Below are 27,808 nucleotides of genomic sequence, written 5' to 3'. Positions count from 1 at the left end.
TCTCTGGAACCACCAGCTTCCACCAGCAAGAGACTATTCACACCTGGAGGAGGGTGACCCTATGGAAAGGAGGACAGGGCTCCTGCATCTTTAAAAAGGGAATTTCAGCTGGTGTAATTGGTATGCCCACAGCACCTGGTGAAATCCCCTCTTCATCACAACAGTTAAAGCTGCAGGAGCCCTGCCCTCTTTTGTATCTGGTCAAGAAGGCAGGGCTCCTGCAGCTTTAACTGTTGTGATGAAGAGGGACTTTCACCAGGTGCTGCACGCCCACAAATGACCCCTGCTGAAATTCCCTTTTTAAAGATGCAGGAGCCCAGTCCTCCTTTCCATAGGGCCACCCTACACTTATCACCAGAGCGTGTCAGTGCTGGTGCGCAACCACTCCCCGTGCCCGGGCTGGCTGGCGCTCCGGGCTCCCTGCCGACCCAGTCCTCGGTTTGCCCGAGCACGCGGGGCCACGCCAGCCCTGCTGCTCGGCAGCCGCTTTCGCCACATGGCGGATCGCCACGCCGAGGAGGGCGCGATCCAGAGCCGTGGACCTGTTGGCCCGGGCAGCTCGGGAGGAGGCGCGCCGGCTGCCCGGCGGCTCGGTCCGGCCTGGCTGCCCGGCGGCGACTCCTGCCCGGCCGCGCTGGCTCAGGGAGGGGCCGAAGGGGAAAGGGGAAGAAGGCAGAAGCGAAAGCGAAACCGCCCCGCGGCTCTTTCGGTTTCGCCCGCCCGAGCTTGCCCCGGCAGGTCGCCCAGGCGCGAGCCGCCTTCCCGGGAAGCCGCCCGCCGTCCTCGAGCGCGGCAGCCGCGAGCGCTGCGTCCCGCGTGGGGCCCTGAGCGCGGCGGGCAGCGGAGGCGACCCAGCGCCCTGCGTGGGAGCTCCGGCGGCGCCGGGCGCAGACCCGCAGGTGGCGCCTTCCCCCTGGCCAGCGGGCGACGGCGCGGACGCGCGTGTGCGTGGCGCCCCTTCCCTCGCGCTGGCTCGGAGCACATGGCCGAAGCGGGGGCGCCCATGCGGCTGAAGGAATGGCTGGTCGCCCAGGTGGAGGGCGGCCAGTACCCGGGGCTGCGCTGGGAGGACGGCCAGAAGCGGCTCTTCCGCATCCCCTGGAAACACGCCGCCAAGCAGGACTACCGGCAGCAAGAGGATGCGGCGCTCTTCAAGGTACCGGGGCGCAGGGAGCGCCCGTGGGGACTCTCTCTCGCGCGCGCGCCCGCCCGCCCTCTCCCGGGATTCCCCCCTCTTCCTCCCCCCGTTACCGTAGTTCCCTTGGCAACCTCCCCTCGCGCAACCCGTGCGCTCCGACCACCGCCGGCCCGCGTGGGCTTCGTTGCGCGCTCTGCGGTGCGCGCGGCTTGGCAATGCAGAACAGGGCAGCCCAGTTACGAACAGGGACTGGCCGACGAGACCACATCACGCCAGTCCTTTTCCAGCTTCATGGGCTGCCAGTCCAGGTCTGGGCCCCTGGTATTAACATTCAAAGCCCTAAACGGCTTGGGGCCAGGCTATCTGAAGGAACGCCTCCTCCCGTATGTACCTGCCTGGACCCTAAGGTCATCCTCAGGGGTCCCTCTCCACGAGCCCCTGCCAAAGGGAGTGAGGCTGGTGGCTACCAGGAGCAGGGCCTTCTCTGCTGTGGCACCCCGGCTGTGGAATGAGCTCCCTAAGGAGGTTTGCTTGGCACCTACACTATATGCTTTTAGACGCCAGGTGAAGACCTTTTTATTCTCCCAGCATTTTAACAGTCTATAAATACATTTTAACTTATTTATTTATTTATTTATTTATTACATTTCTATACCGCCCAATAGCTGGAGCTCTCTTGGTGTTTTAAAGTTGTAATTTTGCATTGCTGCTGTTTTTATCTGGTTGAGCTTTTATATTGTATTTTATATGATGGTTTTCTACTGTGGTTTTATACTTTGAATGTTTTTAATTTTTGTGAACCACCCAGAGAGCTCTGGCTATTGGGCGGTATAGAGATGTAATTAATAAATAATAAATAAGGGGGTGCCCTTGAGCCTGGCTGTCAGCCTGCCGGCGCCCTGTTGAACTCCCCTCTGCTCTCCGCAGGCCTGGGCCATCTACAAAGGCAAATACCACGAAGGACTGGACAAGGCCGACCCCTCCGTCTGGAAAACCCGCCTGCGCTGCGCCCTGAACAAAAGCCTCGACTTCAAGGAGGTCCCTGACCGAAGCCACCTGGACATCTCGGAGCCCTACAAGGTGTACCAGATCGTCTCGGAGGCGTCCCAAGGAACGGGTACATCTGGCTGCCTTGAGGCCGCGGGCGGGCGGGGGGGGAGGATACAGGTGGAGAGGTCCCTCTCCCTCTTGCTGCAAAAAGTAGTTCCCACCTTCTCATTAACCACACACACACACACACACACCTGCACCGAATCATACCTGCCAGGAGCACGGTCCCTACAACAGCCTTGTATTTCGGGAAGGCAGTCAAAGCAGTGATGTGCCTTGGGCTTAGCGCATCTGCTTTGTATGCAGAAGGTCTCTGGTTCGGTCCCCAGTGGCATCCCCAGGTGGGGCTGGGAAAACTCCTGCCTGAAACCCCGGGGAGCTTTGGCTGCCAGTCAGGGCTGACAATATTGAGTAGGGCTGTGCACGGACCCCCGATCCTCTTCTCTTCCCAATTCGCAACTTCCGGATCGGGCCCGCCTGCGGAGCTCCGGCTCCAAATTGGAGCTCCACAGCGACGGGGGGCGGCTCCAGGTAAGGCCCCCCTCCTCCCCCTTACCTGTGTCCATCCCAGCCCGTCGCCGGCTTCACTAAAGCCCGCGGCTCAACCACGAAGTGTAGGCCCCACTTGCGGCCCACACTTCCGGGTTGAGTCGCGGGCTCTAGTGAAGCCAGTGATGGGCCGGGACGGACGCAGGTAAGACCCCCCTCCCACTTGCCCCCTTACCTGGCTCTGTCGCCATCGCCGCACGGGTGACAGCAGCGACAGGGCCAGGTAAACCCCCCTTACCTTTTTTGCGGAGCTCCAGTTTGAGGCGAAGGATCCGCCTTCACCTCGATCCGCTCCGCAATACTCCGCTGCTCCTCCAATCCTCTTCGCCTCCGCCTTAAGGGGAGGCGAAGCCCCCCGATCCGCTTCTGCTTCTCCGGTCTGAGGAGAAGCGGATCACAGCCCTAATATTGAGCTAGATAGACCAAGGCCCTGATTCTGTAGAAGGCAAGCTTCCTCTGTTCCCTTCCATCAGCCCGGATTTTAAGCACCTTCCAAACCCGCTCCCAGCCTTTTGATAGTTCCTTTTGATTGCTCCTGTTCTCATCGGACAGGCAGAAGGAGCAGGTGCCGGCCTTTGCCGTTGCTCCAGAGAAGGGAGAGGGCTTGAGCAGCGGCTCCGGCATCTTCTGGATCCTGTTTTGCAATGCTGCTTCCTTTTCTCTTCTCCATGGGAAGGCCGAAACCTGAATCAGCACGATGTGCTATGAAGTCCAGTGTCCTGGGGAAGGGCTGTAGATCAGTGGTAGAGCAGAAAGTCCCAGGTACGACCCCCAGCATCTCTAGGTATGGGTAGGAAAGAATCCTGCCTGGAATCCTGGAGAGCTGCTGCCAGTCAGTGTCAGCAATACTGCGTGAGATGGACCAAGAATTTGACTCTGTATAAGGCAGCTGGACATCAGGAAAAACTTCCTGACTGTTAGAGCAGTACGACAATGGAATCGGTTGCCTGGTAAGGTTGTGGCCTCTCCCACACTAGAGGCCTTCAAGAGGCAGCTGGACAACCATCTGTCAGGGATGCTTTAGGGTGGATTCCTGCATTGAGCAGGGGGTTGGACTCGATGGCCTTGTAGGCCCCTTCCAACTCTGCTATTCTATGATTCTATGAAATACTTGAACGGTTGTCACACAGAGGAGGGCCAGGATCTCTTCTCGATCCTCCCAGAGTGCAGGACACGGAATAACGGGCTCAAGTTAAAGGAAGCCAGATTCCAGCTGGACATCAGGAAAAACTTCCTGGCTGTTAGAGCAGTACGACAATGGAATCAATTGCCTGGTGAGGTTGTGGGCTCTCCCACACTAGAGGCCTTCAAGAGGCAGCAGGACAACCCTCTGTCAGGGATGCTTTAGGGTGGATTCCTGCATTGAGCAGGGGGTTGGACTCGATGGCCTTGTAGGCCCCTTCCAACTCTGCTATTCTGTAATTTTATGATTCTATGATTCCCACGTTCAGTTAAAAAGGATCTCAAGATAGTAGGTGATAGGAAAAACCCTTCTCTCCCTGAGAAACCACATGGTCTCTGGCTGAGTTCGGATGACACACTAATCAACGGTTGTTTCCCATTCTGTTCCTATTAACCCCCCAGGTGATTAGTGTGTCGTCCGAACTCAGCCACAGAGTAGATGAAACTGGGTGGATCAGCAGTCTCGTTCAGTATAAAGCACCTTCAGGTGTCCACGTGCTTAGAGGAGTCATCGCTCGGCGGTAGAGTCCTTGCTTTATTTTATTTATTTTATTTATTGCATTTTTATACAGCCCAATAGCCGAAGCTCCCTGGGCAGTTCACAAAAACCAAAACCATGCAAAGTATAAAACTAACAGTATAAAAACATGATATAAAATACAATATAAAAGCACAACCGGGATAAAAATCAGCAGCAGTGCAGAAATACAAATTTCATTCCACAGCCGGGGTGCCACAGCAGAGAAGGCCCTCCTTCTGGTAGCCACCTGCCTCACTTCCTTTGGCAGGGGCTCACAGAGAAGGACCCCTGAGGTCCTTAGGGATGACCTAAGGACCTATGACCTAAGGGCTCTCCCACACTAGAGTCATTCAATAGGCAGCTGGACATGCACCTGTCAGGGATGCTTTAGGGTGGATTCCTGCATTGAGCAGGGGGTTGGACTCGATGGCCTTGTAGGCCCCTTCCAACTCCGCTATTCTATGATTCTATGACCTTAGGATCCGGGCAGGACCTTCCACTTTGTGCGCAGAAGGTCCCAGTCCAATCCTGGGTATCTTCATTTAAAAGGATCAGGGAGCAAGACCTCTTTTTAACTTTCCAGACAGCTGCTGTCAGCCAGAGATGGTAATACTAGACTAGGTGGACCCGGTACACGTTAGTTTCCTAGGTAAAGGGTGAACAGTTTTCATTAGGGGACTAAGGACACAGTCCTATGCATATTAAGACAGGAAAAGAGCCCCAGCGTGGCTGGTGAATGCTGGGTGTTGTATAGGGTGACCCTATGGAAAGGAGGCCAGGGCTCCTGTATCTTTAACAGTTGTATAGAGAAGGGAATTACTGCAGGTGTCATTTCTATATATGGAGAACCTGGTGAGATTTCCTCTTCATCACCACAGTTAAAGCTGCAGGGGCCCTGCCCTCTTGACCAGGTACAAAAGAGGGCAGGGTTCCTGCAGCTTTAACTGTTGTGTTGAAGAAGGAATTTCAGCAGGTGTTGCATGCATACAAATGACACCTGCTGAAATTCCCTTTTCTATGGTGCGGTTAAAGATACAGGAGCCCAGTCTTCCTTTCCATAGGGCCACCCTAGTGTTGTAGGAATTTTTACTGTCTAAACATGCATAGGATTGCACCCTAAATGTTCTTGTCTTTTATTGTGTTAAGGTTTGGTTGTTGCACACTGCATTGGTGGCTTTTCAGCAGACAAGGTGGTATCTAAACGTTAGTTGTCAATAAAATAAATAGCCAGGAATGCTTTGCTGTCTCTTGTCTTCAGATAAGGAAAATAGCAAGGATTCTCTCCTGGAGCCAAGCCGGCCCTCGTTGCCTGCACCTCAAGAGGCCAGAGCACCTTCTCATCCAAACAAGGTGAGGGCATTGGGAGTCCACGTGGGGATCTGTCCCCAAAGGTACATCCCTCTTGTTCGACGTGGCCCAAAAGGTCGATCCATTGGGCATCACAGTGGAGAATGGATGAGCATCTGCAGCTATATTGGCTGTGTTACAACCTTTCTTGATGAAAGAGAACCTCCCCACAGCCATGCATGCCCTAGCTACCTTCAGGATAGACTTCTGTAACACTAGGGTGACCATATGGAAAGGAGGACCGGGCTCCTGTACCTTTAACAGTTGTATAGAAAAGGGAATTTCAGCAGGTGTCATTTGAATGAGGTACTGGTTCCTCTCTATTCGGCCCTGGTTAGGCCTCATCTAGAGTATTGCGTCCAGTTCTGGGCTCCACAATTCAAGAAGGACGCAAACAAGTTGGAGCGTGTTCAGAGGAGGGCAACCGGGATGATCAGGGGCCTGGAAACAAAGCCCTATGAAGAGAGACTGAAAGAACTGGGCATGTTTAGCCTGGAGAAGAGAAGATTGAGGGGAGACATGAGAGCACTCTTCAAATACTTGAAAGGTTGTCACACAGAGGAGGGCCAGGATCTCTTCTCGATCCTCCCAGAGTGCAGGACACGGAATAATGGGCTCAAGTTAAAGGAAGCCAGATTCCAGCTGGACATCAGGAAAAACTTCCTGATGGTTAGAGCAGTACGACAATGGAATCAGTTGGCTGGTGAGGTTGTGGCCTCTCCCACACTAGAGGCCTTCAGGAGGCATCTGGACAACCATTTGTCAGGGATGCTTTAGGGTGGATTCCTGCATTGAGCAGGGGGTTGGACTCGATGGCCTTGTAGGCCCCTTCCAACTCTGCTATTCTATGATTCTATGATTCTAGGGACAATGAGAAGTAGGGCCTTTTCAGTTGTGGCCCCCCACCCCATGGCCTGCTGTCCCAGCTGAGCTTTGCTAAGAGACTCAGTAGCAGCCTCCTCCAACCTGGGGCCCTCCAGTTGTGCTGTGTTGTGATGCTGTAAGTTGTAGTCGAACACATCTGCAAGCCACCGGATTAGGGAAGGCTTTTCTATGGACTTTGGTGTTGGGCCAAATCCTGATTGCTTAAGAAGGCCTTCAGCTGAAAACTTTCTCTCTCCTCATCACGAATCTGATAAGGCTGTTTTCCCTCTTTCTCTGCCTTCACTTTTGCTTTTGTGCTTTCCATGTTGCTGTTGATTTCTGAATTTGTTAGTTTTTATGATATTGGTGTTCCCTGATGGTTCTTTAACGTATTTTGTGGATTTGGTTTTATTGTGTGTATATTTTAAAGTTGTAAGACACTTTGAGTTTCTTTTTTTGGGTGGAGGGGTGTGTGATATAGGAATCTTTAAATAAATAAATAAATAAAAATTGTCTGTTCATTGGAGGCTGCTGCTTCCCCCTTAAATTGCTGTATCTGGATTTAATTGTTGCTGCAAATCTTGGAGTACATGCGTTTTCAGCAAGAATTAGTGGTTGCTGTTTGCAATATTTCAATTTCTTCCATTTCTTTTTTTTTCTAGTTTCTGGATTTACTGAAAGTGATTATAACTTATCCTCAAACATAAAACTCATGCTTGCGAAGATATGTTCCATTGGCACTTATTTCCCCCCCAAACCTATTTATTGTGTGGTGGTACAAATTTGAGGAAGAGGGGTGTAGAGAGGGGGGGTTAAACTTCTCCTTGTCAAATGCAACCGCCACTGATTGTCCCTGATGTGCATGAAAAAAAAGCCTCCCATTGGCTTGAATGGAATGTTTTTTCCAGCTGAATTCTGGAGGTTGGGTGGTAAGGAGAAGCCATGTTTGCTCACCCCCCCTCCCTTATAGGCACTGAATAACCGGATTTGCATAATCACGGAGGACAGAGGTGATTATTTTCCCCTCCCCTGCATGCCTGGGGGATTAGAATAATTACCAACAGCACTGGGACTTGTCATGTCATGCGAACCCAGTGAGGGTGGCTTGTTGCCATGGGTAACAAACCCACCCACCCCAGAACACAGTGGCTCTTGTAGGGTTCTGGGTGGCATGTTACACACTGCAACACGCCACCCTGGTCGGGGTTGCACACCAAGTTGCATTGCCGAGGGTAATTATTTTATTTAATTAATTAATTAATTAATTAATTTCATTTCTATACCGCCCAATAGCCGAAGCTCTCTGGGCGGTTCACAAAAATTAAAACCAGGAAGAGCATAATAAAACAACCAACAATTTAAAAACACAAATACAAAATACAATGTAAAAAGCACAACCAGGACAAAAACACGCAGCAAAAATTGATATAGGTTAAAATATGAGGTTAAGACAGCAGAGTTTAAATTTAAGTTAAATTAGGTGTTAAAATACTGAGAAAATAAAAAGGTGTTCAGCTGGCGACGAAAGGAAAACAATGTAGGCGCCAGGCGGACCTCTCTGGGGAGCTCGTTCCACAGCCGGGGTGCCACAGCAGAGAAGGCTCTGCTCACCCTAGTAGCCACCTGCCTCACTTCCTTCGGCAGGGGCTCACAAAGAAGGGCCCCTGTGGATGATCTTAAGATCTGGGCAGGTACATATGGGAGGAGGCGTTCCTTCAAATAACCTGGCCCCAAGCCATTTAGGGCTTTGAATGTTAATACCAGCACTTTGAATCGAGCCTGGACTGGCAGCCAATGAAGTTGTAGAAGGACTGGCAGATTTCCCCCGGCATGTGACCAACACGCTGGAGGTTGATAAATAACCCACCTTGGCTTATTTCCGCCTCTGCGATTGTGCGAACTGGGCCAATGCGTCTTCTAACATATTGTATGCCTACTTAGCTGTCCTTTTGCAGCAGATCCTGGTTCCTGTCTCCCATAATTCGCGTTTCCTGTAAAAGTTGTTGCTGTTGTTAGTTAACAATGTGTTTGTTAAAAGACTGTGGCTTCATTAATAATTTGTCCTGAAAACCGCTGTGACCAGCCACTCGCTCCCTTTGTGGCAGTGCTGAGGTTGGGTCCTGGTTCAATCTTCCCGAGAGAAGTTCTACAATTCAGAGATGCTGCCCACGGCGGAAGCAGCGTGCAAGTCGGGGTGCTCGCTTCCTTCAGACTTGACTGCCCCAGAGTCTTCCGCTGGGTCTGTAGGGCACACTTCAGCAGCACATATTCTAAAAAATGGAATGATAATGTGCAAGAGACGTGCTAGCGCTCACGGCCATGTAGAGCAGCTAAAAAAAAACACAACTGAGCCAGCTTCCGTGATGTAGCCGAAAGGGGACATTTTGAGCTTATTTATAGCGGCTCGATAAGCTTGTTAGCACAGTTGTACCGCTTGGAGATGGGACAATGGAAAGTTTTCTGCCGAGATAAAGATCAAGCTATCTGAAGATATTTGAATTGTTCCAACCTGAAGGTCAGGATGTGGTTAAGATTTGTTACTTTCGTGTTTCAGATATTGAGCAAATCTTGTGAGTCTTTTAAACTGGTCTGGCCTTACATTGGAGGCTGCTTGAGTCTCAGGCTGCAATGCCTGTTAAGCCATTAGATTGACCAGTTAAAAACATTGACCCAACTCAAAGGGTGCCCCTGATTAATTGGGCGCCAGAATCAGATAGATAGATCCAGGCATATTTCATCATACCTGTGCTTAGCCCAGCCTTCCCCAAGCTGGTGCCCTCCAGATTAATTGGGCCCGATGAACTGCATCCTAGAGTAATGAAGGAGCTAGCGGAAGAACTCTCAGAACCTTTGTCTATTATCTTTGCAAAATCGTGGAAGACGGGTGAGGTGCCGGACGACTGGAGGAGGGCTAACGTTGTCCCTATCTTCAAAAAGGGCAAAAAGGAGGAACCTGGGGAACTACAGACCAGTCAGTCTGACATCCATCCCTGGGAAAATTCTGGAGCAGATTATAAAGAAGTCAATCTGTAAACACCTTGAAATCAATGAGGTGATCACTAGAAGCCAACATGGATTTGTCAGGAACAAATCCTGTCAGACTAATTTGATCTCATTTTTTGATCGGGTAACCTCCCTTGCAGACTGTGGGAATGCTGTGGACGTCATATATCTTGACTTCAGCAAAGCTTTTGACAAAGTGCCCCATGACATTCTGATTAACAAACTAGCTAAAAGTGGGCTAGATGGAACAACTATTAGGTGGATTCACAGTTGGCTACAGAATCGGACTCAAAGAGTGCTTATCAATGGAACCTTCTCAAACTGGGGAGAGGCAACGAGTGGGGTGCCGCAGGGCTCAGTCCTGGGCCCAGGGCTCTTCAACATTTTTATTAATGATTTGGACGAGGAGGTGCAGGGAACGCTTTTCAAATTTGCAGATGACACAAACTTGGGTGGGTTAGGGTTAGGGTTCGGGTTCGGCTGCTATTCTATGATTCTATGATACCTTGGACTGCACCTCTCAGCATTCCTTTTGATTTACACAAGCATTTGGCTGACGTTTGGGTTTTGGTGTTTTTAGGTTAGATGATAATTGTTGCCTTTTTAGCATGATCGCATGCCTTTGCAGTTGCTGCGCCCCTTCCTAGAGTCGGAAGACCTAAAGACGGTCGTGCACGTGCTGGAACTTCGAGGCTCAACTTCTGCAATGCGCCCTCCATAGGGCTACCTTTGTGCCTAGTCTGGAAACTTCAACTAGTTCAAAATATGGCAGCCAGGTTGGTCACTGGTACACCTAGGGGTGACCACATTACACCAACTTTAAAATCACTTCACTGGCTGCCAATTAGTTTCCGGGTGAATTATAAAGTGTTGGTTATCACCTTTAAAGCCCTCCATGGTTTGGGTCCAGGTTACCTGCGGGATCGCCTTCTCCCATACAATCCGCCCCGCGCACTCAGGTCCTCTGGGAAGGGTTTACTTCAGTCAGCAAAGACTAGGCTGACAACCATAACCCAGAGGACCTTCTCGTCTGCTGCTCCCAGACTGTGGAATGGCCTGCCGGAGGAGACTCATCAGCTTGACAGTCTTTTATCATTCAAGAAAGCTATCAAGACTGATCTCTCCCAGCAGGCCTACCCTGTCGAATTTTAAAATGTCTTAAAAGATTTTAGGATTTTAATAATGTATTGGCTTTATGTTTTTAATCAGTTTTATGTATTTTATATTTTTGTATTCAATGTTAATCCCCATCTCGATCCAGAGGGAGAGGCGGGTAAGAAATAAATATTTTTTATTATTATTATTATTATTATTATTATTATTATTATTATTATTATTTATTGATACTTCTTTTATTCATATTGTAAGCTGTCCTGTGCTTCATTTTGGAGGAAGGACTGTGTATATTGATTCTAAAGAATAAAGATATATCCAAAGCCCTGGACAGTGATGGCTTGTTCGTTTCTTCCAGATGTCACCTGTTGTGCCGTGCGTTTCTTCCCAGGCCAGGACATCCTCAGATTCAAGCCAGGAGAGTAAGGATGAGTCCGTGGCAACAGGCCAGACTGCTCCGGGGTCACCCCAAGTCTCCCAGAAGCCAAGCCACACAGAGCACCAGGGTAAGGGGTTTTTTTCTGCATTCCCGGCTGCAAAATGTTTGGTGCCGTCTTGAGCAGACACTGCTACGGTTGACCCTATGGAAAGGAGGACGGGGCTCCTGTATCTTTAACAGTTGTGTAGAAAAGGGAATTTCAGTGTGCATCATTTGTATGTATGCAGCACCTGGCGAAACACCCTCGTCATCTCAACAGTGAAAGCTGCAGGAGCCCTGCCCTCTTGACCAGATACAACAGAGGGCAGGGCTCCTGCAGCTTTCACTGTTGTGATGAAGAGGGCGTTTCTCCAAGTGCTGCAAGCATACAAAGGACACCTGCTGAAATTCCCTTTTCTTCACAACTGTTAAAGATACAGGAGCCCTGCCCTCCTTTTCATAGGGTCACCCTAGGCACTGCTTCCCTGGTGACGATCATAGAATAGCAGAGTTGGAAGGGACCTACAAGGCCATCGAGTCCAACCCCCTGCTCAATGCAGGAATCCACCCTAAAGCATCCCTGACAGATGGTTGTCCAGCTGCCTCTTGAAGGCCTCTAGTGTGGGAGAGCCCACAACCTCCCTAGGTAATCGGTTCCATTGTCGTACTGCTCTAACAGTCAGGAAGTTTTTCCTGATGTCCAGCTGGAATCTGGCTTCATTTAATTTGAGCCCGTTATTCCGTGTTCCTGCACTCTGGGAGGATCGAGAAAAGATCCTGGCCCTCTATGTGACAACCTTTCAAGTATTTGAAGAGTGCTATCCTGTCTTCCCTCCATCTTCTCTTCTCCAGGCTAAACCTGCCCAGTTCTTTCAGTCTCTCCTCATAGGGCTTTGTTTCCAGACCCCTGATCATCCTGGTTGCCCTCCTCTGAACACGCTCCAGCTTGTCTCCATGCTTCTTGAAGTGTGGTGCCCAGAACTGGATGCAATACCCAAGAAGAGGTCTAACCAGTGTTGAATAGAGGGGAACCAGTACCTCACACGATTTGGAAGCTATACTTCTATTAATGCAGCCCAAAATAGCATTGGCCTTTCTTGCAGCCATATTGCACTGTTGGCACCTATTCAGCTTGCGATCCACAACAATTCCAAGATCCTTCTCGTTTGTAGTATTGCTGAGCCAAGTATCCCCCATCTTGTAACTGTGCTTTTGGTTTCTATTTCCTAGATGCAGAACTTGGCCTTTATCCCTATTAGATTCCATTCTGTTGTTTTCAGCCCAGCACTCCAGCCTATCGAGATCATGTTGGAGTTTGTTTCTGTCCTCCAGAGTATTAGCTATCCCTGAGCCTGGATTTATTTGATCAGCTTCCCTAGAAGTCACTGGGGGCAGACCTGAAGAAGAGCCTGTCTTTCAAAGGGAGCCTTTTTGAACCCCCTCTGTAGGGTTGTGCGGAGAACTCCGTCCATGCATTCAGGGGAGGGAGAAAGAAGGAGTGCTCCTGCACTGGTTAGCCCATCCCAATGAGATGCTGGCCGTGTCCCTCTGATGACCCTAACCTTAAGGGCACTAAGGTTGGGTGCAGCTCTGTGCATGAAGGGCATAATCAGGAACCCGTGCCACTGCGCAGTCACAGGGAAGAGCTCTGTGCAAGCTGCATGCACATGCAAGCATTTCAGACAAGCATTGAGTATGAGCTGGCTGGAGAAGCACGGCCAATTAAAGGAAGGGCTAATGCAGTCTTTCCCAGATGTGTTCGGACTGCGACTCCCAACACATCTGGAGACTGCAGACTGGTGGCTCGGATGTCAGTGGGGTGGTGAATCCGCTCCGGGTTTCAGTCAGAACTCAAAGGGAGCTGTCCAAGCTGCAAAGCAGAGCTGCAGCTATTGGGCGGTATAGAAATGCAATAAATCAATCCTTTAGAATTCTGACCAAAACCCGGAGCGGATTCACCCCCCCCACTGACATCGGAACCCCCACATATATAATCCTAAAACAAGCCGTGGGTTGTGCGATGGTTGTTTTAACTTCGCACAGCCCACCCTCCACTGAGTTCGGATGACACGACAAGCCGCAGTCGCAGCTTGAATATTCAAAATGGCTGTACGCAGGCACTGCAGCACGCCATATCTTAAATAAGCCATGGTGTTTGATTGTGCGAACCGGCCTCTGGAGTTACACTGGGCTAATTCACAGATCAAGGAGACAGCCCCAAATCACGTCTGCTCACTTGTTCTGCCTCAGCCTCTTTTATATGGAGACAGGCGGGTGACCCTGTCCAATTAGTAGTTAATGACTTTGGCCAATTAGCAGTGACCTCAAGAATGTGTCTCTAGGAAGAGGAGGAAGACATTTCGCCCCAGACCTTCGGCTGATCACACTTGGTGGTTTTATGTGCATGTTAAAAAGCCCGGGGGACAAAATAGAACTCTCCGAGGCCACAGAGCCTAGGGGAGGGGAACAGGTGCCCCTCTCAGATATAGCTTCCGTCAGCCCTAACCAGCATAGCCAGTGGTTAGGAATGATGGGACTTGGAGTCCATCCACATCCATTCCCATCCCTGCAGCATAGTCCATCCTCGCAGAGGAAGGCCTCAAACTCCACCTTTTCTGCACAGGCTTTGGCATCACCCTTAATCCTTGTCTCCAACTACAGGAAAGGAAAGGAACCTCTCGTGCAAGCACTGAGTCTTTACTGACTCTTGGAGGGATGCATACTGCATTCTCTTACCCTCCTTATTGCTTTATTATGATTTTATTAGAATGTAAGCCTATGCGGCAGGGTCTTGCTATTTATTGTTTTACTCTGTACAGCACCATGTACATTGATGGTGCTATAGAAATAAATAATAATAATAATAGTGGGGTGGTTTGCCGTTGCCTTCCCCAGCCGTTATTCCCTTTCCCCCAGCTAACTGGGTACTCATTTTACCGACCTCGGGAGGATGGAAGGCTGAGTCGACCCGAGCCGGCTGCCTGAAACCAGCTTCTGCTGGGATCGAACTCAGGCCGTGGGGAGAGTTTCAGCTGCAGAAACTGCTGCTTTACCGCTCTGTGCCACACGAGGCTCCTCCAACAACAACCCGTGCTTAAAAATATATAGCTGCATTTATTCCCAGTCTTCCTCGTTACCCTCATCACTGCCAGCCTTGCAAAACTTGAAGAGGCAGCTGGACAACCACCCGTCAGGGATGCTTTAGGGCGGATTCCTGCATTGAGCAGGGGGTTGGACTCGATGGCCTTGTAGGCCCCTTCCAACTCTGCTATTCTATGAATCTGTGAACTCTGTCCAGGGCTGTGATGCTGATGCTCTGCGCAACTGGGATGAAATATGACCGGGGCCCGAGTGCCGATGTCTGGGTCTCATTCGCTAATTCACATTGAACATAGACGCTCTGCTTTGTGTTCTCCTCTTGCCCAGGGTACCAGGTGAAAGGGTGTTTCTACGGCTGGAGCCCTGCCCAGTTTCACTGCCATCCGAGCCCTGGCTTCGTGGGTCCCCACTTCCAATGCACCAGCAATGAAAACATCAACTCAGGTAGGGGAGGGGCAAAAGTGTTCCCCAGGAGGGGCTGGTGGCTCTGATGTCAGTGGGCCAGTGAATCCGCTCTGGTGCCAGACAGAATTCTAAAGGAGCTCTCCAAGATTCTGAATCCGACCCCCCCACCCCCAAGTAGCTAAATCCTGTCGTTTTTTCCTGTATAATATTGCCAGGATTCGATCATTTTTGTCTGTCTCTTCTGCCAAGACTCTTGTTCATGCACTGGTTATTTCTCGGTTGGACTACTGCAACCTTCTTCTCACTGGCCTTCCTTCCTCTCACATCAGTCCATTGGTTTCTGTTCACCACTCTGCTGCTAAGATCATCTTCTTGGCTCGCCGTTACTCCACTTCTGAAATCTCTTCATTGGCTTCCAATTCACTTCAGAATCCAATATAAACTTCTCCTGTTGACCTACAAAGCTTTTCACAGCCTAGCTCCTTCCTGTCTTTCCTCTCTCATCTCACACTATTGCCCCGCTCGTGCTCTTCGCTCCTCTGATGCCATGTCTCTCACCTGCCCAAGGGTCTCTACTTCCCTTGCTTGGCTTCGTCCATTCTCTTCCGCTGCCCCTTACGCCTGGAACGCTCTTCCAGAACATTTGAGAACTACAAGTTCAATCGCAGCTTTTAAAGCTCAACTAAAAACTTTTCTTTTTCCTAAAGCTTTTAAAACTTGATTTTGTTCTGACTTTTATACTGCCTGTTTGGTGCATTCTCTTCCCCTCCTTATTGTTTTATTATGATTTTATTAGAATGTAAGCCTATGCGGCAGGGTCTTGTTATTTATTGTTTTACTCTGTACAGCACCATGTACATTGATGGTGCTATATAAAATAATAATAATAATAATAATAATAATAATAATAATAATAATAAGTAGATTCAGCACCTTGGACTTATTCGGCTGTCTTTTCTGATTTTTCTTTCTGACTTAGGTTGTGTTTACATGAACAAAACCCACGCATTTCTTATGTGAACTGCCCAGAGAGCTCCAGCTATGGGGCCGTATACAAATGCAATTAAATAAATAAATAAGGAGGGCTGCGCTGTATCAAACCAGGGGCCATCTAGTCCAGCTTCGGCTGTTGGGCAGTATAAAAATGAAATAAATAAATAAAAAGCTTTCCATTCACACAGTAGCCGACCAGCTGCAGGACAGCTGACATGTTTTTCTCGGTGCCATGAGTTAGACCATTGGATTTATTTATTTATTTATTTATTGCGTTTTTATACCGCCCAATAGCCAAAGCTCCCAGGGCAGTTCACAATTTTTGTGTGGATAGCTCCTTTAAATACCTAAAAGGTTGTCACGCAGAGGAGGGCCAGGATCTCGTTTTTATCTCAATTTTAGAATTTCTGTAAACCGCCCAGAGAGCTCTAGCTATGGGGGCGGTATATAAATGTAATAAATAAAATTAATTAAATAAATAAATAATCTCTTATTGATCCTCCTGGAGTGCAGGACACGGAATAACGGGCTCAAGTTACAGGAAGCCAGATTCTGGCTGGTCGTCAGGAAATACTTTCTGACTGTTAGAGCAGTACGACAATGGAACCAATGACCCAGGGAGGTTGTGGGCTCTCCCACACTGTAGGCCTTCAAGAGGCAGCAGGACAACCATCTGTCAGGGATGCTTTAGGGTGGATTCCTGCATTGAGCAGGGGGTTGGACTCAATGGCCTCAGAGGCCCCTTCCAACTCTGCTATTCTATGATTCTATCAGGAAAAACGTCCTGTTAGACCAGTACGACAATGGAACCAGTTACCTAGGGAGGTTGTGGGCTCTCCCACACTAGAGGCCTTCAAGAGGCAGCTGGACAACCCTCTGTCAGGGATGCTTTAGGGTGGATTCCTGCATTGAGCAGGGGGTTGGGCTCGATGGCCTTGTAGGTCCCTTCCAACTCTGCTATTCTATGATTCTAAGGTTCTGCCTGAAACCTGGAGTTGATTCACCACAGAGCCACCAGCTTCCACTGGTGTTCCACCCAAAAGAAACTGCTGCACAGTGCAAGATGCGTCCATTCTAACCAATCCCTTCTGCTCCCCAAGAATTGCCTCTTAGGCCTTCCACAGTGCTGGAGAAGCTAGAACCATTGGTGTGGGCAGGGGGGGGGGCATTTCTCCAAGGCTTCCAGGCCGATTCCCTGGAGATCTCTGCCCCTCGCTGTGGCTTGCCGTGTGTGCGGCAGGAATCAGACATCAGGAAGAGAGACCCTCAAGGCAAGATTTTTTGGCTTGGACTCTTATGCATCCAGTGCCAGGTCCATAATCTGACATACCTCAGGTGAAACGAACTGCAACCAGTTTTAACCGTCACGCCTTTTCTCCCAGGAACTCTGGAAATGGCGATTAGCTGCCACACCCTTTCCTTTCCCCACTTCATTTCCCTTTCTACTCTCTCCATCCGTTTTTTTTTTTTTTTTAAATGACAGTAAGTGGGTGGGTGGGGCCCTTGTGCATTTTTAGGTGTGGACCGGGACCTCGTACGTTCTGCATGTCTTTAGAACAGGCTTCAACCGCCTGGGGCCCTGAAGGGGTGTTGGACGACGGCCACAACACGTGGCCCAGTTTTCGGATTTCCCTGTTTCTTCCCCCATTTACTGTTTTTTGTACCACCGAACCAGATGAAGAGTTCTGGAGAACTGAAAAGCTTGCACAGGTTTCTAGAAACTTGGTTGGCCCTATGAAGGTATTGTCCAGCTATGAATTTAGTTTTTTTTTAAATTATCATCATTATCATGTCTCTTCTCACTCACGGAGGTTTTTCTAGACAGACATGATGGGTTGTTGTTGTTGTTGTTATTATTATTATTATTATTTTAACTGGGCAACTGGCATAGAATCATAGAATAGCAGAGTTGGAAGGGTCCTACAAGGCCATCGAGTCCAACCCCCTGCTCAATGCAGGAATCCACCCTAAAGCATCCCTGACAGATGGTTGTCCAGCTGCCTCTTGAAGGCCTCTAGTGTGGGAGAGCCCACCACCTCCCTAGGGAACTGATTCCACTGTCGTACTGCTCTAACAGTCAGGAAGTTTTTCCTGATGTCCAGCTGGAATCTGGCTTCCTGTCACTTGAGCCCGTTATTCCGTGTCCTGCACTCTGGGAGGATCGAGAAGAGATCCTGGCCCTCTTCTGTGTGACAACCTTTTAAGTATTTGAAGAGTGCTCTCATGTCTCCCCTCAATCTCCTCTTCTCCAGGCTAAACCTGCCCAGTTCTTTCAGTCTCTCTTCATAGGGCTTTGTTTCCAGACCCCTGATCATCTTGGCTGCCCTCCTCTGAACATGCTGCAAAGCAAAGTGCTACCCTCCAGCACCCTGTCTATTTAGATTCAAACGGGCGGTTTTGTGTTTTGGAGCTCAGATCTCACCTTTGCCTTTGGCCCTTGTTAGGCCCCATCTAGAGTATTGTGTCCAGTTCTGGGCTCCACAATTCAAGAAGGACGCAGACAAGCTGGAGCGTGTTCAGAAGAGGGCAACCAGGATGATCAGATGTCTAGAAGCAATGCCCTATGAAGAGAGACTGAAAGAACTGGGCATGTTTATCCTGGAGGAGAGAAGATTGAGGGGAGACATGAGAGCACTCTTCAAATACTTGAAAGGTTGTCACACAGAGGAGGGCCAGGATCTCTTCTCGATCCTCCCAGAGCGCAGGACATGGAATAATGGGCTCAAGTTAAAGGAAGCCAGATTCCGGCTGGACATCAGGAAAAACTTCCTGACTGTTAGAGCAGTATGACAACGGAACCAGTGACCTAGGGAGGTGGTGGGCTCTCCCACCCTAGAGGCCTTCAAGAGGCAGCTGGACAACCCTCTGTCAGGGATGCTTTAGGGTGGATTTCTGCATTGAGCAGGGGGTTGGACTCGATGGCCTTGTAGGCCCCTTCCAACTCTGCTATTCTATGATTCTATGATTCTATGAAATAGGTTCTGGGACGAGTTCCTTTTCATTTTGTCTCTTCAGTTTGCCCTTTTGGGAAAAGAGGGATTGGCCATGCCCCCCATGAATGCCAGCCATTTTGTGAGAGCGCCCACAACATCCACTCAAAATCCCAAACGTGCCCACCCACCCAGGAAGGCTGGGGAACTCTGCTGTAACCACGCAGAATAGCTCCTTTTCGATTTTCACCCCCCTGCCTTTTCTCTCCAGACTGCTGGCTGCACATCCGCCTTTACTACTGCGACGTGCTGGTGAAGGAAATCACCACGAGCACCGCGGAGGGCTGCCGGATCACCTACCGCCCCGTGCCGGCTGACGACGAGTGCCTTTACGGTCCAAGCACCATGGAGCAAATCCAGTTGCCCTCCCCGGGCGTCCTGGCTGGGAACGGCCGGGCGGCGAGAGCGGTTGGGGTCTTGGAGCAGCTGCTCCCCCACCTGCACCGCGGTGTGCTCCTATGGGTGGCCCCAGAAGGGGTCTTCATGAAACGGCAGTGCCAGGGAAGGGTCTACTGGAAGGGTCCGCTGGCGCCGCACGCCGACCGGCCCAACAAGCTGGAGAGGGAGAAGACCTACAAGCTCTTGGACACCCAGCAGTTCCTGCAGCGTGAGTCCCTGTTCTCTGCCTCCGGCGTAGTTCAGCACCGGGCTTATCCTAGTGGCCAACTTGTCTCTGGGAAGCCCGTAAGCAGGACATGTGGGCAGCAACGCCTGACCGTGCCTGTTCCCCAGCAGCTGGTGTACAAAGGCTGTCTACCTCTGGTCCTGGGTAGCACAGAGCCATCAGGGCTAGTAGCCGTTGACAGCCGTACCTTCTCTGCACCCGGGGCCTTGTAAGAGGCGTACCTGCTTACTTTCTGCCTGTGCACAACCCCAGAACTTGTTCACAAGTTCCATATTCGGCCTTGGAATATGTGAAGCAACAATGGTGTCTCTGAGAACATGCAGCAGAGAACATGTTGTTCCTTTTCCATCTCCGGGGGTGAAGAAGCATCGAATCACAGAATAGCAGAGTTGGAAGGGGGCTACAAGGCCATCGAGTCCAACCCCCTGCTCAATGCAGGAATCTAAAGCATCCCTGACAGATGGCTGTCCAGCTGCCTCTTGAAGGCCTCTATGGTCAGAGAGCCCACCACCTCCCTAGGTCACTGGTTCCATTGTCGTACTGCTCTAACAGTCAGGACGTTTTTCCTGATGTCCAGCCGGAATCTGGCTTCCTGGAACTTGAGCCCATTAACTTGAGCAGGCAACGCCCTTTGCACATTTTGCTTTGCCCTCTCCTCCGTGGGTCTCGAGAGGGGTGACTCATAGCCGGAATCTCTTTGTGTGCCACTCAGAGTTACGGGGCTACCTGAGCCACGGTGAGCCGCCCCCCCAGTACCAGATCCACTTCTGCTTCGGAGAGGAGTACCCTGCCGCCCCCCACCAGAAACTCCACAGGTTCATCACAGCCCAGGTGAGTATCCTAGCAACGCCGGCTTTGGACCACGGCATGCAGCAGGGTCACGAAGGATGCCCCTTGCCCCGTCAGGAAGCTAATAAAGAGGAGGCAGGGCAAGGGCTGGTGGCCTGTTCTCACTTCCTGTGGCCAACACAGAGAGGGGAGGGAGAGAGGTGCAGCAGTGGGCTACTTTCTTTTCTTCTGTCTCTTTTCCCTTTCACTTGTCCAAAGCCCGTAAAACTGGGGGTGGAAAATTCAGCACCATGGGGGCAGGATGGAGATCGCCATGGCATGGCTGCAGCTTCACAGCCTTTGCTGCAAAGCCTGGGCAAACACTATTCATGAGGACTAGTCACACCCTTCTCTGATTTTGGTTTGGCCTCCTGCAGGGTTGCAACCGTTTTCTCTCTTTTAGTCTATGTAGTGTGGTCTTTTTTTAAAAAAAACACCTGGCACCGCAGGATGACCGCCTGTCGTGCTCAGCCTTCTCCTCATAGTGGGGATGGGAGACCCATTGCCGACGTAGACGGCCATCTCTTCTTTGCAGCTACTGGTCTCTGGTCAAGAGCTGTTGCACACTGTGGAAGCACTAGAGAAGTCTACAGAACGTGCTGCCCAGGCACACGAGTAGGATGAGGGCCAGGCTGCTCCCAGGGGGAAGCTGCCTGCTGTCTTCTGAGTGGGTCTCAGCCAACGCGCTGGGTGGATCAGCCCCTTGTTGCATCCTGAATGGTGTCAGGGGTGTGTGGTTCAGACCTCTGATGTCATTAGGCCCACAGAGGGCTGGAGAGGCATCTGCCCCCCCCCCCAGCATAGAGGTCTCCATCCCGGAGTTCATGAGACCGGGCCTGGGGAACAGGGATGTGCAGAGGGATGGAAGGGTGCACGGGCTTCCGGCAATGGGGGTCTTGGAGTCGGCCCCTCTTAGAACAGGTCTCTCCCGATTTGCTTTGCAATGACTTGCCAGCTTTTGCTCCCCCAGGTGGAACCGGTGTTCGCCCGCGACCTCTGCCTCCACGCCCAGCGTCTGGGGCCACGGTCGCTCTGGAACTCTCAGCCGTGCAGTCCGGATGCTCCCAGGAATATCATCCAGATACTGAAACAGCTGTGCTCGCCTTGATTTGGCTGGAAGGGAGGCAGGGGCTTTGGCTGGGGAGGGGCAGGGGCTATGAAGCCAGTAACATTTGTCGGGAAGAGAAGACCTTGCTGGCTCACCCCCGGCCATCTCGGCTGTCCGGGCTGCATCAGTCCTGATGGCCAGCCGTTCCCTGGTCACGAATTCGAAGCCGGTGTGGTCTGACCCAGCCGTGCTGTGAAGAGTGCCTGGGATCTTGTATAGACAGAGGGTCTGTGTGAGGCCTCCTTTTCACAAAGAATAGATGCGATTCCTGGGTTGGGCCGTTCCAGACTGCCGGCGGAGACCCCCAGATGCTCCTCCGTGTGAACAGACATGCCGCATCATAACCTCGCTTTCTCCTTGTTACCTGTGTGGGTTTTTCTATGTGGGGGAAGGGCGTCCCCTCACCTGACCTGTAATCTGAAGAGGTACAGCCCAAACACAAACCGGCCACCTGCTTTCCTGGTTGCGAGAACGAGGTCTGCGTGAGAACCATCGACTCCTTTGAAATTGGGTTAACGGCCTGGCTTCACCCCCAACCTCCCCTGTGCTTTGCAACGGTGCAACAGACTGTCATCCTTTCATGCCTGGCTGCATATTTTAACGTGCTGTGACCCGTCCCGAGTTCAAGGGAAAGGGTGTCTCATGGCATGCGCGCCCACTCAAGAGGAAGCCTCCCTGGACGCTGCAGGGGTTCTCCCAGGCAAATTGGGAGTGGGGGGTGGGGCGTAGCTCAGTGGTGGAGCTGCTGAGCCCTGCCTGCAACCCAGGAGAGCTGTGGCTGCCAATCAGTGTAGGCGGTGCTGAGTTGGAGGGGCCAAAGGCCTTATACTAAGGCAGCTTCCTACATGTGTCTCGGATCAGGGCTGTAATAGAATGGGATTCTGCAACGGAATTCCCTTCCTTCTTCTCACATCAGTCCGTTGGTTTCTGTTCACCACTCTGCCGCAAAGATCATCTTCTTGGCTCGCCGCTCTGACCACGTTACTCCGCTTCTGAAATCTCTTCATTGGCTTCCAATTCACTTCAGAATCCAATATAAACTTCTCCTGTTAACCTTCAAAGCTTTTCACAGTCTAGCTCCTTCTTATCTCTCCTCTCTCATCTCACACTATTGCCCCGCTCGTGCTCTTCGCTCCTCTGATGCCATGTTTCTCGCCTGCCCAAGGGCCTCTACTTCCCTTGCTCGGCTTCGTCCATTTTCTTCTGCTGCCCCTTACGCCTGGAACGCTCTTCCAGAACATTTGAGAACTACAAGTTCAATCGCAGCTTTTAAAGCTCAACTAAAAACTTTTCTTTTTCCTAAAGCTTTTAAAACTTGATGTTGTGCAGACTTTATACTGTTAGTTTTACCCTACCCTGTGCCTGCTTACCCTACCCTGTGCCTGTTGGCATTCTCTTCCCCTCCTTATTGTTTTACTATGATTTTATTAGATTGTAAGCCTATGCGGCAGGGCCTTGCTATTTACTGTTTTACTCTGTACAGCACCATGTACATTGATGGTGCTATATAAATAAATAATAATAATAATAATAATAATAATAACATCGGATTAAGAAAAAGGCACAGCGGGATTGTGCGTGCGGCCCAACTGGGCGTCCCAAGGGAAGGCTTCCGTTTACTTGCATAACCAGCTGCTTGTGGGCAGAATGTGAAAATTCCCCAACTTTTCACAGCTGAAAAGAGCGGCTCTCTGGTGCCCGTGGAGCACCGTTTCTGTCTGTCTCTCACACACACACCCCAAATTGGGCATTGCTGAGCGTTCTTCTTCTTCATGTGTCTGTTCAAAGCAGCAGTGCTAGTAAACAAACCACTGCTGTTTCCTCCTTTCAAACAGATTTTGCAATGGGTCGGGTTGTGCTTCCTGGCTGGTTTGGGGCCACGGAACGTGTTGCGGAACGGGAGGCTCACCTTTCCCCTTTGGCCGTGTTCCTAATCTCAGTCATTCCTAGGGTGACCCTATGAAAAGGAGGTCTGTGCTCCTGTATCTTTAAAAGTTGCATAGAAAAGGGAATTTCAGCAGGTGTCATTTGTATGCATGCAGCACCTGGTGAAATTCCATCTTCGTCACAACAGTTAAAGGTGCAGGAGCTGTACTAGAGTGACCAGATTTAAAAGAGGGCAGGGCACCTGCAGCTTTAACTGCTGTGCTGAAGAGGAAATTTCACCAGGTTCTCCATATATGACACCGGGGGGGATCTACACTATTGCTTTTAAAGCGCTTTAAAGCACTTTGAAAACGTTTTGAAAACTGTATATGCAGTGTGTCCTGAGCCCCAACAGTTGTCAAAGCTGTTATAAAGCGCTTTGAAGCAGTAGTGTAGATCCCCCCCCTGCTGGAATTTCCTTCTGAATACAACTGTTAAAGATACAGGAGCCCTGTCCTCCTTTCCATAGGGTCAGCCTAGTTATTCCCCATGGGGCAATTAACTTTGAGGGTAAGACAGGCTGGGGAAATTGCATGAGAGAAAAGAGATGGCCCTTAGCCTGGAATCCCCCTGGAGCTCCATGCTGACTGGGTGTGATGGGCTTTGTGGTAACCATGGGGGAACACTCCCCCTACACTCTGAAGTGGTGCAGCCCATATACAGGCTGATTCCCAAAGACCGTGCTGCTCTGGATGTATTGCTCCCTCCTCCAGCGGACCACAAGCCTGGAGTGATGAAAGCTGAAGTCCAACTCATCTGGAGGGCCCTAGGTTGGCCAAGGCTGGTAGAAACAAGCAGGCAAAGAGTTAACTTTGGGCTAGAGTTCATTTCTTGTATTCCCCACTAGAGGGAGCCACGAGCCCACCGAGCAAGGTACCGGCTTCTTTGCTTCTATCAGTAGAGGCTGGTGGCTCTGTTTTCAGGGGGTCTGTAATTCCATTCTGGGTTTCAGTCACAACCAGTTTTCCAAGGTGCTGAACCCATTTTGGTGAAAAGGTTTCAGCACCTTGGACAGCTCCTTTAGAGGTCTGACTGGTTCTGACTAAAACCCAAAATGGAATCTCAGAGGTACCAGCCTCCACTGGATATGGGTGCTTCTCTTCCCAAGGGTTTCCTTGGCTGGTTGCATGTTTTTTTTTATTGCTGAATCCTCTCCGTGGGTTAAGCCAGTCCAGGCCAACAGCAGGATTTCCCATCCCCATCTGTGAATGGGAGCAGATAGTTTAGACCGGAGGCTTAAATTACTGCAAGCCTTTCTTAGACAGAAAAGAAAGCAGAGAGGTATTTGTAATGCACATGAGCCTTCTGGGCAATGTACATTTTTTGCGTGTGCATCACAAACCCGGTTTGAAAGAAGTAATGCTTTAATCCCAAATGCCCAAAATCGTCTTGTGGCCAGGTATGCTGCAGGTGACAGAGCTGCAATTCGGCTTCTCCGCCCTGTGTTCGCTTCTTTTTCCTTCTTGCAGTTGCCCAGGGTGTCGCGATGTCTGTGGATTATGGGAGCTGTATTCTAACACATCTGGAGGGCGCCAGGTTGGGGAATTGTAACCCAGGCTGTCTCCAAGCACATGCCTTGCATGTAAAAGGCTCTGTCCAAATGGTCAGCCCCAGAAACGTATCCATGTGAAGGAGTGTCCTTTGAGGAAGCTCCCTTTTATATGGCTCTCAGGGTTTTCAACTTTTCATCCCAGAACGTGCCTTACAGACCTTTGAGGAATAGCTCCAACAGAACTGTGAAGTTGCCAGGTTTTTATTGCTCTTGTATTCTATGTGCGTTGCTAAAGCTGTATATCCTAACTGGCTCTTAAGGATGATTTACTGAAACTGGTCAAGGGCACAATCCCATGTGTGTTCAGACAAAAAACAAAACAAAAACTGTCCTTCAACTCCCAGCATTCCCCAGCCAGCCATGTTCACTCAGGAATGCTGGGAGTTGTATGACATTTTCGCTCTAAACCTGCATAGAATTGTGCCTTTATATATCAGTTTTGTGACCAGCATTGTCTGGGCTCCTCTAAAGGAGCTATTTATAGCAGGCTCAAGACTGGCCACTCATGGAAGTTTCCCGGTCATTTACATGACGCCGCAATCCTCCAGTGCTTCTCTCGATCTTTCTGTAGTTTAATCTAAAACGGGGGGAAAGTAGTAACAAAAAGACTCCTCTTCCATTTTATCATGAAAAGACCAAATTGCACTATAAAAAGACACCGAAGACAGCGCCATCTTATGGCTGTTAAATGAAACATCTAGAACTCCTAATTAAAGGGAAGGCAGGGAAGCGTGTGTAAAGGGAGCACTTCGTGATTGTGGGACGAAAACGGACGCCAGATAGCTGTGGTAAACTTGCGGGATTTTCCCTTGCTGTAGAAATGCCCTTTGGTCTTCCTGCAATCTGTGGATACGGAGACTTCATTGCTACATAGATTCAAACTGCCTTTCATCCGTTATCATCACAAAGTCATTTTAAATCTGTACGTTGTGAATTGGCATAATGTGTATATGACGTGTGTTTTACTTCTTGTGAGTGGTTCATTCTTGTTTGCCGGTTGGCTTCAGAGAGCTGCCTTCCCGTTGTTGTAAACCTACCAAAAAGATGAGAAAATGGAAACAGATAAACAGGCTCTTGATAAGGGGCAGATAACTTTTGCGAGTGTTTGCTACTTTAAAAGGATTTTTTTTTAATGGCTGCATAGCCAGTCAAAGAGACTAGGAGTGGACTCTTCTACTGCTACAGATTTTTTTTTTAAAAAAAGAATGGCTAAAAGTAGTGATGCTTTTAATGACTTTTAAAAAATTAAAGCTGTTAAAAAAAAAATCACCAAATGGTGTGGCACGTTTATTGTTGCTTATTTCTAAAGCACCATAGATGCAGACAATGCTTTACGGAGTAGCTTTAGCCTCTAGAAAAGCCCCCAGAGGCCTCTGCATGAAGGGGAAAATGTGTCCCTCCTTATCCAGCCCCAATTTAAGGCTCTGAGAGGCAGCAGGTTTTGGGGACCCATTTAAAGGACAGGAAACGGCCACTTATACAGGCTGAAATTGTAGGCACATGGACCTGGAAGTAAGCCCCATTGAACACAGTGAAGCCTACTTCTGAGTAATATGCATCAGATAGCACTGTTAGCTTATCAGGGGTTGAATCTCAGCTACTTCGAACAGCCCCATTGAAATCAATGGGACTTACTTATGACTAACTTCAGTCCCAACAATTTCAGTAGGTCTACTCTTAAGTAGGACTAAGTCTGGATCCAACATTACGTTTACCACTGCAATGGTGCCATTTAGATATTCCAACTCAGGCATTATAGAATCATAGAAAAGTTGAGTTGGAAGGGGCCTACAAGGCCATCGAGTCCAACGCCCTGCTCAATGCAGGAATCCACCCTAAAACATACTTGACAGATGGTTGTCCATCTTGAAGGCCCCTAGTGTGGGAGAGCCCACCACCTCCCTAGGGAACTGGTCCCATTGTCGTACTGCTCTAACAGTCAGGAAGTTTTTCCTGATGTCCAGCTGGAATCTGGCTTCCTGTAACTTGAGCCGGTTATTCCGTGTCCTGCACTCTGGGAGGATCAAGAAGAGATCCTGGCCCTCCTCGGTGTGACAATCTTTTAAGTATTTGAAGAGTGCTCTCATGTCTCCCCTCAATCTTCTCTTCTCCAGGCTAAACATGCCCAGTTCTTTCAGTCTCTCTTCATAGGGCTTTGTTATCAAAATGCCTGAATAGCAAAATGAAATTTAGCAGAGACAGATGCAGAAGTTCTGCATTTAGGAATAATATATACATACATATATATGGGTACTTGGTTTGGCAGTAGTAACTGCCCGGACCTTAAGATCATCTACAGGGGCCCTTCTCCGTGAGCCCCTGCCAAAGGAAGTGAGGCAGGTGGCTACTAGGAGGAGGGCCTTCTTCACTGTGGCACCCTGGTTGTGGAATGAGCTCCCCAGAGAGGTCCGCCTGGCGCCTACACTGTACTCCTTTTGTCGCCAGCTGAAGACCTTTTTATTCTCTCAGTATTTCAACACTTAATTTTAACTTAAATTTAAATTTTACTGTTCTAACTCTGTATTTTAATCTTATATCAATTTCTGCTGCGTGGTTTTATCCTGGTTGGGCTTTTTATACTGTATTTTGTATTTGTGCTTTCAACCTGTTGGTTGTTTTATTATGGTTTTAATTTTTGTGAACCGCCCAGAGAGCTTCAGCTATTGGGCGGTATAAAAATGTAATAAATAAATAAATAAAATGTCAAGTGTTGCTCAGGATCGTAAGTCCCATCACAAACCAGACGTCAGCAGCGTGATCTGGCTGCAAAAAAAGGTGAACGCCACTTGAAGCTGCATTAACAGACTTCTAGTTTTCAAGTCATGAAAAACTAAAGAGTTCGACTTTATTCTACACTAGTCAGATCCCAGCCGGAGTCCTGCGCATCGTGTTCTGGGCGATGCACGTCAGGAGCCTTCCCAGTTCATCGGGCAGGGCGCACTCACAGCACTCACACCCTCAACAGCACGAGCGAGCTCTGTGCTGTTGACGGTGCCCCCTTCTCCACGACGCAAGCGCTCCTTCGAGTCCAGATCTTGAGCAAGAACGGAGCAAAACAGGGAAGACTTCTTGTCTGGCCAGATCCAGCCGTGGCTGTT

At 49.8% G+C, this 27,808-nt stretch overlaps 1 protein-coding gene across 1 annotated transcript; it reads left to right on the top strand.

Annotated features, from left to right (window-relative positions):
• Nucleotides 1-937: 937 nt before the first annotated feature.
• LOC134395205 (interferon regulatory factor 4-like) lies at nucleotides 938-21,306 on the top strand. Its single transcript, XM_063121290.1, has 8 exons — nucleotides 938-1,156; nucleotides 2,066-2,255; nucleotides 5,698-5,789; nucleotides 11,125-11,272; nucleotides 14,611-14,727; nucleotides 18,883-19,278; nucleotides 20,009-20,127; nucleotides 21,095-21,306. Exons 1-8 carry the CDS (start codon nucleotides 983-985, stop codon nucleotides 21,230-21,232), a joined length of 1,374 nt encoding a protein of 457 aa, XP_062977360.1. The 5' UTR covers nucleotides 938-982; the 3' UTR covers nucleotides 21,233-21,306.
• Nucleotides 21,307-27,808: the final 6,502 nt, after the last annotated feature.

This window comes from Elgaria multicarinata, chromosome 1 (assembly GCF_023053635.1).
Source record: "Elgaria multicarinata webbii isolate HBS135686 ecotype San Diego chromosome 1, rElgMul1.1.pri, whole genome shotgun sequence".
Lineage (NCBI taxonomy): Eukaryota > Metazoa > Chordata > Lepidosauria > Squamata > Anguidae > Elgaria > Elgaria multicarinata.
This window is presented reverse-complemented; position numbering and strand designations above follow the sequence as displayed.

Bases quoted from the DNA above. Each gene is read 5' to 3' on its own strand.
- LOC134395205 (XM_063121290.1), top strand. From the start codon at position 983: ATGGCCGAAGCGGGGGCGCCCATGCGGCTGAAGGAATGGCTGGTCGCC. The intron at 1,157-2,065 runs GTACCGGGGCGC...TGCTCTCCGCAG, and splicing joins AGGATGCGGCGCTCTTCAAG to GCCTGGGCCATCTACAAAGG. The intron at 2,256-5,697 runs GTACATCTGGCT...TCTTGTCTTCAG, and splicing joins GGAGGCGTCCCAAGGAACGG to ATAAGGAAAATAGCAAGGAT.